Source organism: Synchiropus splendidus, chromosome 9 (assembly GCF_027744825.2).
Source record: "Synchiropus splendidus isolate RoL2022-P1 chromosome 9, RoL_Sspl_1.0, whole genome shotgun sequence".
In the NCBI taxonomy this organism is placed as follows: domain Eukaryota; kingdom Metazoa; phylum Chordata; class Actinopteri; order Syngnathiformes; family Callionymidae; genus Synchiropus; species Synchiropus splendidus.
This window is the reverse complement of record NC_071342.1, coordinates 12621507-12634078: the sequence shown is the minus strand read 5'-3', so window position 1 is coordinate 12634078 and position 12572 is coordinate 12621507. Positions and strand designations below refer to the sequence as shown.

The following is a 12572-nucleotide window of genomic DNA, read 5'->3' as shown; positions in this document are numbered from 1 at the left end:
AGCATGATCCATTTTGACCTGAACTCCCTGCATGCGCTAGATGTTGCCACGCTGGTGTCCAGAACGTGAGGTGGACTGTGACAGTGAATGATGGGATTTCCCTTGAGGTACCGCAGGGCGGCCCCACACTGTGTATTAATGAGTTGGCAGGCCTTGATCCTCATCCTTCTGTGGATCACGTCTGCATTTGGGAATTACTCCACGAGAGCTGCTGCCTACATGACGCATAACATGAGCCTTGCTGTAGTCATAATATTGACTCAATAGCCCAAGTGTTCTCTTGCGCTTCCCCCGGTGGCGTCGAATCATAGTGCATCTTTCGGTTCGACAGAAAAGCCTGACCGACGCCAAGTCACGGTCTTGAGACTCGGAAGTTGAGCCACTTCTTCGACGAACAAAATTTATTATTTTTATTTTATTATTTTTTTACTGATTATTGTCTGTTGTGAATATTGGGCACTTTTATACTTTTTTTGGCTGCTCTCATGTAAATAACGTGTATAGAAGATTTCTTAATCACTTTGACATAAAAATTATATTATATATTTTTTTGCTGAAATATCTCCAGGGTTCATCTATCCTTCATCCCAAACATTACTAGACTGATGAGCGACCACTTTATTCCGTTTCAGTAAAAACCCTCCTGATTTTCCTCTGCATATATATATATATATATATATATATATATATATATATATATATATATATATATATATATATATATATATATATATATATATATATATATATATATATATATATATATTTAGCGTTACTACCCAATAACACATAATAGACATATTTTATTTAATTACATAATTTATTTTTAAAAATAAACAGTAATGTAATATACTGTTGCAGCTTATTAAAAAACATAATTATAAAGGAAAAGCCAATTTAAAGATCTGGCTTGGTCCTTATGCCATAAGCGGTGAATGAGGAGCCAAAGGTGAGTGCTATTGTTGATGGTGGGGAGCGAATATGTTGGCAGTAACCAAGCAGTGCGTCCGTGTGTCGCTTCACAATCACGTCTTCACCATGGTTTCAGTCCATCACATCTGGCGCTCGCACATGCTCCTGATTCTGGAGCGCAGTGCTTCACGTCTGTATGCGCACTCAGTGAGTGAGGTTTCTTGCAGAGAGGAAGTCAGAGCCTGGCACCGTCTTCTTATCAGCAGGAAGCCGGGGGCCCGCAGACCGCCAGCGCCGCCTCGCCACATCAATTTCGCCATCAGAGAGCCGCCACGCTGGAGGGCAGGACATTTCAGCAGCAGCGAGCGCTCAGCGCGAGAACTCTTCAGCACGGAGATCCCGGTCGCGATTTCAAGCGCCCGTCTGTCACGCCGCCGCAGATGCCTCCTTCAGTCACAGCGCCGGCTCCGCAGGAGCCACTCGCCTCCAAAGTGCCATTACGAGTAATTATCATAATCGTTCTGATGCCAGATTATCACAGTGGGCAGCAGTTATTCACCTGACAGAAATACTCCTATTCATAACTACCTCTCAAAGTTCCCCTTTGTGGGAAGATAAGGGAGTATCACACCATGTTTCAGGGATCACTTCAGCGGTACTGGCATCGTTTTTTGTTGGTTTGAACAACTATTGACTTGTATTCTTTTCCTGTGAGAAAATATTAGCAGGGAAAGTTGCAGCCACGCAACCACATTTTACCTCATTGGGAACTTCAATCTACTGTCTAATCTTTTATTTATTTATTTATTTATATCACTGATGAATACATCACAGGCGTCCAACTCAATCGCTCAAGCGGCTGAGCAAAATTAAGTGAACACTTAAAATAGAATGAAAATATCGGTCTCATTTTAAATGTTTGCATGCTAATTTAATTTTAACATTTCTATTTATTTTTATACAATTATTTATGGGTTTTTTTCAATGATTTAGTTTTATTTCATTATTTACTAAGTGATTAATTTTTCTATAATAATAATAACACAACTATAAAATAAATACTATTATTATTATTGTTAGTATTCTTTCATTATTTTTATTATTATATATTATTACCTCTCACAGTAACTTGCTTTCCCACCTTCCAGCACTTTTATTTCTGCCTTGATATCCACATTCATATGATGCGATATTATCAGGTTCACTTTATTTTACAGCAAACCATAAATATTTACTTACTTGAGACCGCGCTTGAAGGTCTCTAAAGTAACCACAGTGGCCTTGAATCATAGTGCATCTTTCAGTTAGATAAAGAGGCATCAGAGACGCCAAGTCACGGTCTTGAGACTCGGAAGTTGAGCCACTTCTTCGACAAACAAAATGAGGTTTAAGATCATTTTGAATTTATCCTAATTACAACTAAACACCCCCGCCAGATAAAAATATATAAATAAGCCAAACATTACCACCCCATAAGACATAGTAGACATTTTTTCATTTATTAACTATAAACTGAGATGTAGTATACTGTTGCAGGGTGGTACAAAAGTTACATTTATTCATCATTATTGGGCGGTGCAATATGCAATGACAGGATAAGTTAATTTTGACACTGACATGAGGAGAAGTTTTACAAACAAGATACAGCTTACAAGCTCCCTGAGGACCAGGCGTGGTGGAGACAGGTCTGGTGAATGCCTCATAAATAGAAGTACAAATGACCTAAAGGTTAAAGCTGAATTGGGTAGCGCAAATTGTTATTTTTATTTACTGCTGTAATGCTGCAGCAAGATGCTACAGGTGCTGCAGTATCTGAAACTCTGCTTTTGAACTGTTAGTTGCAGATCAAAGTGTCTGGTCAGAGAGGCAGTTTGGGCATCAGCATCGCTGGAGGGAAAGGCTCTCTGCCGTACAAGGATCACGATGAGGTGCTGAGACGCACGAGGTGCCCTCGTTGTCTTCAGAACTGTGTTGACAGCAGCTGTCATTTGTCCTCGCAGGGTATTTTCATCTCCAGAGTAACAAAGGGTGGACCCTCGGAGAAGGCTGGGGTCCATGTGGGAGACAGACTTCTGGAGGTAGGCAGGACAATTACTGACGGCTGAACTCCTGTGAAGATGGAGTAAAGGTCACACTCTTGACTTCTGACCAGCACGGGTGTAATGATGGAGACGCCCTCCATCTCCAACATAATGAGGGGGTCACACCAATTAAAAAGTTCTTCAAGTCGTCGACGAAAATATGAAGGGCATCCACACCCAAATAGAAAAAAAAATGTTTAAATAGGGAATAATATTCACCAAAATGACTCAGGTTGACAAGGAGCATATTTTGCACAAACTGTAAAACACAGTATACAATCAAGTCAATAAAGCCACTTCCATTATTAAGGCTAGTTCTCAGAATGAATGCAATATTATATCAACCATAGAGCACAGGTAAATCAACAACAACAACAAGGTTGTCTCTCAAAGGTCGATTTATTGCTATAGATTAAATCCAAATTAAATTGCCACTACATTCAGCACCTTCCAAGTGAGAGAGAGATGGACCATATACTTGACATTCAAAAAGTTAAGCTATATTTATTAAAATTAAAACACAATAAATTCATATAAAATAAAGATATACTCCATAATACAAGATAATATTAAGACACTATTAGCAGTGTTGTGGAAGCCACTTTCTTTTTCCAATTATTAAATTTTATTGAATTATTTTATCATTGGGGAGACTTATAGTGCTTGCAGATGGATTACATAGCTTTATATTTTACCGTTCTCAGTATACAGTACATTCATCTCGTGCGCTGCTATGAACTTTGTTGACATCTCCAATGGCGGCTCACTCAACTACGGTGGCCGCTCGAGGTCATAAGGCATAAGGCATTTTTTTTTCAAGACAAAAATAATAAAGTATAAGTATTTAATGTCACTGACCAAAAATACTCTTGTTGAACTGTTTAAAATACCTAAAAAGGCAAGACGTATTTTAGTTGCTTGATACAGCACAAATAAATCTCGTTTTAATATCAACAAGTTGCTAAAAATTTAAAGGAAAAAAAAAAAGGATTTTACTTACATAATACTGACCTTTGAAGAAAATAAACACTGTCAGTTAGAAGAATCACCATAAAGAAAACTATCATAACTAATTTTGATATTTCATTTGATATTTTCGTTTCATTTTTGACATCAATATCTGCTCTCACACACTCGCGCTGCCAACTTCCAGATGCAGATGTTCTTTTCCAACCAGTAGAGGTCATTAGAGCACCAGCACACCTGGCAGACACAACATAACCCTGACAATGTGTCAGAAGAAAAACAACCTATAATCCATTCACTTCAGTGGTTCTTGCACAAATCCTCGTGTGTCACCTGTCAGATTGAATATGTCGGTGGTGTGTGTGTCGGCTCTCTTGATCCTGTCTGGAGGCTGGTATCTCTCCCCTCATAAAAGTATAACTAACCCCACAGGTCAACAGCCTCAACATGCAGGGGGCCACTCATTTGGAGGCTGTCAGTGCATTAAGAAACGCGGGGAGCTGCATCAGCATGCGAGTGCTCAGGGACAACGTGCACCCCAGCATGGTGAACAGACCCCAATACCCTCAGGAGGCGCCCGGTACCCAGTGGTGCTCCGCTCAGGAGTGCGGAGCCCAGAGCTGGCAGATGAAGAGCTCAGAGCGCTGCGCCACGCAGGATATTGTCGCAGTCGTCTGCAACGGCAATGGCATTGTACGTGCTTTTCCTTCATTCGGAGTGCAACGTTCTCTTTTTAAAATCTGATTTTGTGTTTCAGTCTGAGCTGCAGAGAACAATGAATTGGATGTTCAGTCCTACAGAAGCCATGACAAGCAACGACTCGCAAGAAGAGGAGAAACACTCAATGACAGTGAGTCCTTTTTTTCACCTGTTCAACAAAGTACGCTGGATTTTGGCCCCATGAACACCATTGGATGCCAGACATTTCTCTGGAGGTGATCCATTGTAATGCCTTCCCAGTATTTCCTTCAGCCTCCCACATCTTTTCCCTGACTGTGGCCTTGCATTTCTGACTGTGGCGAGCTCAAATCTTCCAGATAATTTTGCTTCCACCCAGGAATTCTAGACATGACAATGGTCTGCTCCTTCCGTCGCTCCCCCTAATGTAAGCCTTCTCAATACCATGTACAGTGAAAGGAAAAAAAAAAGACTACCTGAGTTACTCCTTCGTTTTTCTTGCTCGCATCTCATTCCTTCTATCTGAAACCCCCGGCTACTGCTCTTCAGGCATGGTGTATTTACAAGCTGGCGCCTACCTCCTGTGTGAAGTGTGAACTCAGTAGAATTTGTGGCAGAACCATTTGATGCAGGTGTCCGGGGTTCGTTTTGCCACTGAGGAGAAAAGAAAAATAAAGTGTTTGAATCATTGACTCGGACAAAATATAACATTCAAAGACATAGTGTTGACAGAAACATTTGAAGTGAATGTTACGACAAAAGCCGCAAGCAAATATAAGTAAAAATAAAAAAGGGACTATGTGAGTATAATTTAAATTATTGGAGTAATAGTAAGAACTAGGGCTGTCAATATACTATTAAACAGTTCATGTTCATATTGACTACAACATTTATTTCTTGATTTTGACACTCTTGTATTTCCTTAAAGAAACAAGTGATTCAGCCTTTCAGGAAACTGACTAAATGCAAAACAACACGAACAATTAGCAGCATGTCTTTCGGAGTGCTTTCTTTAATGGCGGCCTTTATTTATGCTCTGACTGGCGCATGAAAGCAGGAGAGGATGAGTCAAATCCCAAAGAAACTCTCATTGAACTTTATTAAATGTAATTTGAAAAAGTCTTGTTCTGTTTGCCGAAAAACCAAAGAAGAAAACATAACCTCGAATGTCAATGAGGAAAACAAACTTTCCTTCAAATTTCCACATTTAATTCAAAGAACTATCAAACATGACTCCAAGCAGACTTTTACATCTGATGAAATTGAGTTGAAATGCTCCAAATCTTGACTGATGTGTGAGTCAAAGCAGTAGCCTTCACTTTTAAAGTGGCTTTTTTCACAGGCGCCGAAGGTTTCTGACTCCAACATCAAAGTGAAACAACACGCGTCAGAGCAGATACGTGTAATTTGACTGCATGTTTGTGGCAATTTCCCGGCAGATCCCGCGGATTATCCTCACCCATCCTTCCACCTCCGATGATGATGGAGAGCTCTTGACCCAAATACAAAGCAGAGAGCTGCAACAGGACCGAAATGTTCCTGACCGCCCGACGCAGCCGGACAGCTTCGACAGTGCTTTCTATCCGCCCTGAAGATGGCGGACAACAGCGTTCGCATCACCCGTGCTCTCTCTTGTGTTCCTACTGATGATGCTGACATAGCAACCGGAGAACCTCACACTTCATGTTTCATTTTAGAGCCAAGCAAAGGAGTCTACAAATGGCAGCGGCAGACGGAACACTTAGCCCAGTCAATTAAGCATCGAACGCTGGCTAACTTGACTGAACACCTCTCAGATGAATATTTAATGGTGTCAATACCGTCTGTATGGAAGCACCGGAGCAACAGCGGGGAGCTTGCATTCAGACTGAACTCTGCTTTCCGACGGCGCACGGCCACCCTGCAAGCTCCAATCAAACCTGCTGTATTGCAAACTGAAGGTGGGCTCCGACGTGACTTCTCTAGACTGTAGTCAATACCTGCTGTGTGTTATTCCACACCCTGTGCATCCTCAGTGTAATGGATTTCAATAAAGTATTCCCCCCAAATTATTCAGATTTTGAATTTCTATTTCTAAGTCGCCTTACTAGAGATGAGGTGTGACAAATTGCTATTCCTCATGCAGAGAAGTGCACTGCTTTTCTGCTGCCAGAGAAAACCTGCTCAATCTCTGTGAAGAGTTTGGTAAATGACCAGACTGTCAGGGCCAGAAGGGAAAATGTGTTGAAAAATGCAATTGTTTCACCCTAGTAAAGTGATGAGGTACTGAAACCATGAGGCTATCTATCAAAGAAAAAAGGCACACACACAACCTTTCGGTGAAAGTTCTGCCCGACATGCCCAAAGCCTCACCCCAGCTGGATGAGCCAGCAACGCAGGGTGGCCATCCACTTCAATGCAATAGCCGCTTCAACTTGCTTCTCTCTGTCTGAAGAAGCAGGGACTCGCCTCCACCCATTTACACCGTGAAACTGAAGAGCCATGAGTGAGCCGCTTCAATTCTGGTCAATGAGTGTTTCCACACTGCTGTTCAGCTATGCCCCAGCAGCAGAAAACCATGAGGTGCTTCTATTTTTCCCCTTGCACCGCTTGTCCACCGCACCACACTCGAGTGAAGCCCATCGTTCAGGCAGGAATTGGATACTTGGCGCCATCGACAATGCAGAAAGTGGTCAAATAACCAGTTGTTCCCTTTAAATTCCCATAGTGCACCAAGCATTGTGCTACTCTTGCACGAAAGACAGAGTCATGCCTTGAGGAGCAGGTCTCTGCGTGACCATGACACATCCATTTCGCGTTGGTACGCCATCTGTGGAAACTTGGAAAAGTGGGGGAAACCCATTTTGGGGACTTGATCCTGGGATGTCATTCTTTGAGTCTTATTCTTTCTCACACTCATGACTGAAGATGCCACAGCAATTGGTGTGCAAATATCTAGGACAGTGGTTCTTAACCTGGGTTCGATCGAACCCTAGGGGTTCGGTGAGTCGGTCTCAGGGGTTCGGTGGAGCCTCCGCTGCAGAGGTCCACCCCTCAGTCTAGTCTGCAGTTAGTGGGCACAGTCATTGAAAGCGTCCTGCTCTGAGATTTCCTACCAGTCCGCTGTGTTGGTTTTGTTATTTGAACAAGGTGATATTAACGCACAATTCATTTCGTGCACCAGTAAAAAAATCATATTTTATTTTTTACTAAAGAAGGGTTCGGTGAATAAGCATATGAAACTGGTGGGGTTCGGTGCCTCCAACAAGGTTAAGAACCACTGATCTAGGACCATTATACTCCTTTCTCTTGGAAAGTAAAATTCACTCCAAATAAAACAGACTGTTGCAAAAAATCCACACTGGGTATATGCTTGGGAGTCTAGTTTGTGGCAGCTTTTCCTTTAGAATTTTAAAGTTTTTTTTATGTGACAAGTTGAGAACAAGTTTAGTTGGGCACATCAGAATATGTTTTTAATGTAGGCCACTCACATTTGTAGCAGACCTTGCATTTATTGGTACATTAAAGAGACAGTAAACAGGTTCTGAGTGAGAGTCAACAGGGAATACTGGTTTGATAAACTTGACAGGAATTCAGCGGTGTGATCACATATCCTGTAATGTGAGTAGCAGGTTTGAAAAGCACAGATTCCCTCCAGGAGTTCAGAAGCACCCTATGACATCATCTCGCCCCCCTGCTGGCCTCCATTGAGAAATGATACTGTCAGAACTAATGCTCCCTCCCGGAGATTGGCAGAGTCAAGGCTGCAAAGGGCTTGTGGCAAGCAGAGAATGCCTTGGGATGGGAAAGTGTCCTGCGGCGGCTACACACGCCTGCAGGGAGACAGAGGAAGACAAAACCGTCAAAAATCATCAGCGTCAAGTTTCTGAATTTTTTTTTTCTTGAATCTGAGACAGACTACCAAATAAATATGTCAGCTGTGGTGGCCTCGGTACTTTGGAAGGGAAACATTCTATTATTAATTCCCGTTGGCCATTTTTATTTCCACAGGTCGAGACGTTACCTGACCATTCTGCTTGTATCTTAAGTTGTGTTTAGTGACAAGTTTAGTGTAACTAAACACACTACTTTAGTGTCTTGTTGTGCTAAAAGCACTAAGGTTTTCACTAAAGAAGACCTTAGTGCTATTAAGACGTGTAAAAAATTAAAATATGCCAACATTCATTCTGCTGTCTCGTGACTTCTGTATCCTCATACCTTATCCACAGTGAACACTTTCTCATTCCCCCCATAGAAGTCAGCTGTTCGTCTTGCATGTAGACATCAACGGAATCAAATGTTTTCAATGCCTCAGCATTGTTGGACGTTAATAACTGCTGCGGGAGAGGAAGTGTGATGAACGGTGATGTGAAGGCGTCACCGAACCGGAAGAAGTAAACAGAAAAACAAACCCAGAGCGTATCGAGGTCGTCAAAAGGAACGCACGAGCAAAGAAAAAAACAAAACAAAACAGTAAGCCACACGGAGCAGAGAGGCAAAGGAAAGGCAAAATAGAAAACTCCGAGCACCAGGGTTTACAAAAGGTGAACAAAAGATAATTGAATGAATAGACAAATACACGAGAGCAAGTGAACCGAGCGACTTACCAGTGGGACAAATGAAGTCGACCTGGCACACGTTGCTGGAGTCCAGGTGTCTTTAAGCTCTCCAGCCGGGTGCCATTAAACAGGAATGAAGAGAGAAAACACAAAACAGGGAATACAGAAACCAAAATAAAAGCCAATCATGACAGATGTTACTGTCACTGGTTGCACGCTTCCATGCGTTTTTACACTGGCATTGCTGTTGCCCAATATTTCCACCAGAGGGAGCCACCCCCAGTCAACTCAAAACTTCAAAACAAACATGACTTCTGAAGAAGAAGTTCTGATAATACCTCTTGCAGAGGATACTGTCACTGCCTGATGTGGTCCGCCTGCCTGATGCGGTCCGCCGGAAGTTCTGGGACTGGAACCGGATGTTAGAAACACGCAGGCGCAAGGTCTAGGAATTGTGTTTATTGGTTATATCGCGTGTATTTTTTAATATTTTATATTTTTATATTTGTGTGTTTTTTAATGTTTTCTTAATCTAGACTGTAGAAGTAAAAATTTCATCGTCTGTCCGCGATATAACCATGGACGCATGCGCTTACCAGTAAACGTCAGTTGGTAAAACATGCGCAATTTCTGGTTCCAGTCCCGGAATTTCTGGCAGACCGCATCAGGCAGGGGACCACATCAGGCAGTGACAGATACAAAGGCAGCGTTGTAGGCGGCGGTGAATTTCCGCCATTATTATGTCTTCTTCATGTCTTCATATCGGGTAGTGACAGCAACAGTGCCCCCCACAGTTTCCGGTGGTACTGCTCTGTTTGGTCCGCATCCGTAAGCTTTGTGGAAATGTAAACGCAGGAAATAACGCGGAGCACGGACTGAAGTCTCCGCCTGTATCCAGATCCGTATGTAACGCTGAGCATATATAGGCTTTAAGTTGACCGACTCTCAGGAGGCGTCGCTCCCTACATGAGTAACACGGTGTGTACAGTATATGTCGGTGCTGGGTGTCTTTACACCACAAAAGTTGTCACTGCTGATTCCAGAGTGTGAGACTAAATTTAGACTTCAGTCACGATTGCACGGTGGGAATTGTATGACATTTGTTTGTCTTGAGAAAGACGTGCTACTGTGTGTGCAACTGGAACTGAGGATGAGAAAAGATTTGAGAAGCAGTAATAAACCTGGGGCTTTGGGAACGACTGCACTGGTGAGATGGTGTGAATGTTTTCTCACACGCCACAATGGGCGACAAAGTAAAGACGTTTGTTTAAAGGTATATTGATTTGATCAATATTTGCTGCTTAAAATAACATTGACAGCTGTGACTCATATTTTTTTCACCTGTAATTAAGATATACTTTATTGATCTCACAAAGGAGAAATTTAAAGACTGTTAAAGACTGTCCTGATGCAAATTTTCATGCTGCGCTGCAGGACATCAACAGAGCTTTTTACAATAATGACTTAATGCAGGCGTTCTGATAAATAAATCATGCTCCCTCCAATCCCACATCAAAGCTCCTTTTAAGCCATTGATCGACATGGTAAATTGATGCGTCTCATTTGCCTTAAATTGTTGCAGCTTGAAATTATTTTAGTGGCAGAAATGATTTTTTTTGCATAGTTTGGATGAAGAAAATGTGGAAGATTAGACTAATGAAGCGCTGGGACAAGGCGTTTACATGTTGGTGGTGGACAACCGCAGATCAAACAGGTGGCAGAGCGTGCTCTGTGGAGATGCGATTGTGGCGCTGACACAGACAGAGAGGCGAGAGACTCTGTGGGAGTGGAAATAGACAAGAGCAGCTGTGACAGGAATGAAGTATGCAGTGTACTTAAGGATTAGTGAGCACTTCTGAGGCCTGCTTTCACTGGCAGACAGGGCCAGCCAAGTCAGGGTGGCTGCAAACAAGCAAAGAAATGATGCTCCCTCAGCCTCTGCTGAATGCTGCCTTGACATCTGCTATATCAGGCAGCTCAAACGCTGTTGCACAATAAAAATAGAATTAAAAAAAGGTTTGTCCTGAGCTGTATGTTTTCACCCGTCAGGCTCGGATACAATTCTCTATATTTAACTTCTGTAGAGTTGAGGAAACAAAAATCTGGAATATTAGGAGTGCCATAAATAATAAACATGTAATATGAAAGTGGCTATATTAATTTCTGTTTATATGTATTCCAGTTAGATTTCCACATTCATATCCCTCTTATGTATTTATTTTACATATCTATATATCCATATTTTCGGGACCAGGCGTCCACTGACAAAGTCATGATGATGAAGGTGGACACTCACTCTTGTGTGCTGGTTCTCAGGCAGAAATGAGGGTTTGTTCACGCACCAAGTGACATCTTCTGAAGTCAACAGGTAGATTCCTGATGTTCATCAAACACACACAGCGGTTTAAGAAGTGCAAATAAGCCAGACGAGGTGAAGCAGAAAGATTATGAAACTGTTTTTTTGGGGATGTTTATTCATACAAAACCACAGTATATAATGCATCTCAATTCTCAATTTCTGTAAATGAACATGTACAGTACTTCACATGCAGAATGTGAATCTTAAAACCTGGAAATTGAATGTGGTCATACTCAATAAACCATTTTCCATGTACTTATCATGACATTATATGATACTGTTCCAAATAGTTTTGCCTTGCCATCAACTCTGAGCTGCCATAAATAATGTTTTGGAAAATGAATGCATTTAAATCAGATTTTGTAATTTATTTATTTTCCGGTACAATTTGCTGCCAATAATTATAACAACATTTGCCCAATTTTAAGTTGAGTGACTCTGAACACCAGCTGAAGCTCAAGTTTCTTCCTCTGAGAACTGCAATATATAATATAGAGTGCTGAAGTGTACTTTCAACCTGAGAAGATGTCAGGTTTAACAAAACAGCAGGCTGATCCACAGGTTGCTGAAGTTTGAACTCACATGTAAATTTTCCCTCAGGGAATCCAAAAGTTTGAACCGACTAGCGCAGGTGTGACTGAAAAAATATGATCGATAAACAAATATGCATGGAGCAGATCAGGTGGACAGTTTTTGCACACACCGAGCTTCTCTCAACACTCAATAAAACAAGAGGAATTTCACTTCATCACAGTCAGAGAAATGAAACACCAGTCTGGGAGCGATGATTCAACAAGCCAATCAATAAAACAATTGAATGTAATTTAAGTCTCACGCTGTCAAGGTCTGCGCCTTCAGCGTCAAAATGAAATGCCTCTTTTTTTGAGTCTGGACAAATGATGATGGCATTTTTCCGAGCTGCAACATGAGCATTGTTCACGGTGCCCAGCAGGCCCAGCGCCATCTGCCAGCTATTCAAGGGGTATTATGTGTCTATAAAAGGGAGTCCGCATCGCGGTACTCCCACCAACGGAGACA

The 12572-nt window shown here is 41.9% G+C and overlaps 1 protein-coding gene across 1 annotated transcript; it reads left to right on the top strand.

Annotated features, from left to right (window-relative positions):
* The first annotated feature begins 981 nt into the window (after positions 1–981).
* On the top strand, positions 982–6297 carry LOC128764606 (protein lap4). The gene is made up of 6 exons (XM_053874509.1): positions 982–1119; positions 1179–1415; positions 2751–2990; positions 4392–4652; positions 4717–4809; positions 6077–6297. The coding sequence occupies exons 1-6, from the start codon at positions 982–984 to the stop codon at positions 6227–6229; spliced, it is 1122 nt and encodes a 373-aa protein (XP_053730484.1). The 3' UTR covers positions 6230–6297.
* Positions 6298–12572: the final 6275 nt, after the last annotated feature.

Excerpts from the sequence above, each read along its gene's own strand:
- LOC128764606 (XM_053874509.1), top strand. The coding sequence starts at position 982 with ATGTTGGCAGTAACCAAGCAGTGCGTCCGTGTGTCGCTTCACAATCAC. Across the intron at positions 1,416-2,750 it reads CCTCCAAAGTGCCATTACGA|TTGCAGATCAAAGTGTCTGG; the intron begins GTAATTATCATA and ends TTGAACTGTTAG. Across the intron at positions 2,991-4,391 it reads TGGGAGACAGACTTCTGGAG|GTCAACAGCCTCAACATGCA; the intron begins GTAGGCAGGACA and ends CTAACCCCACAG.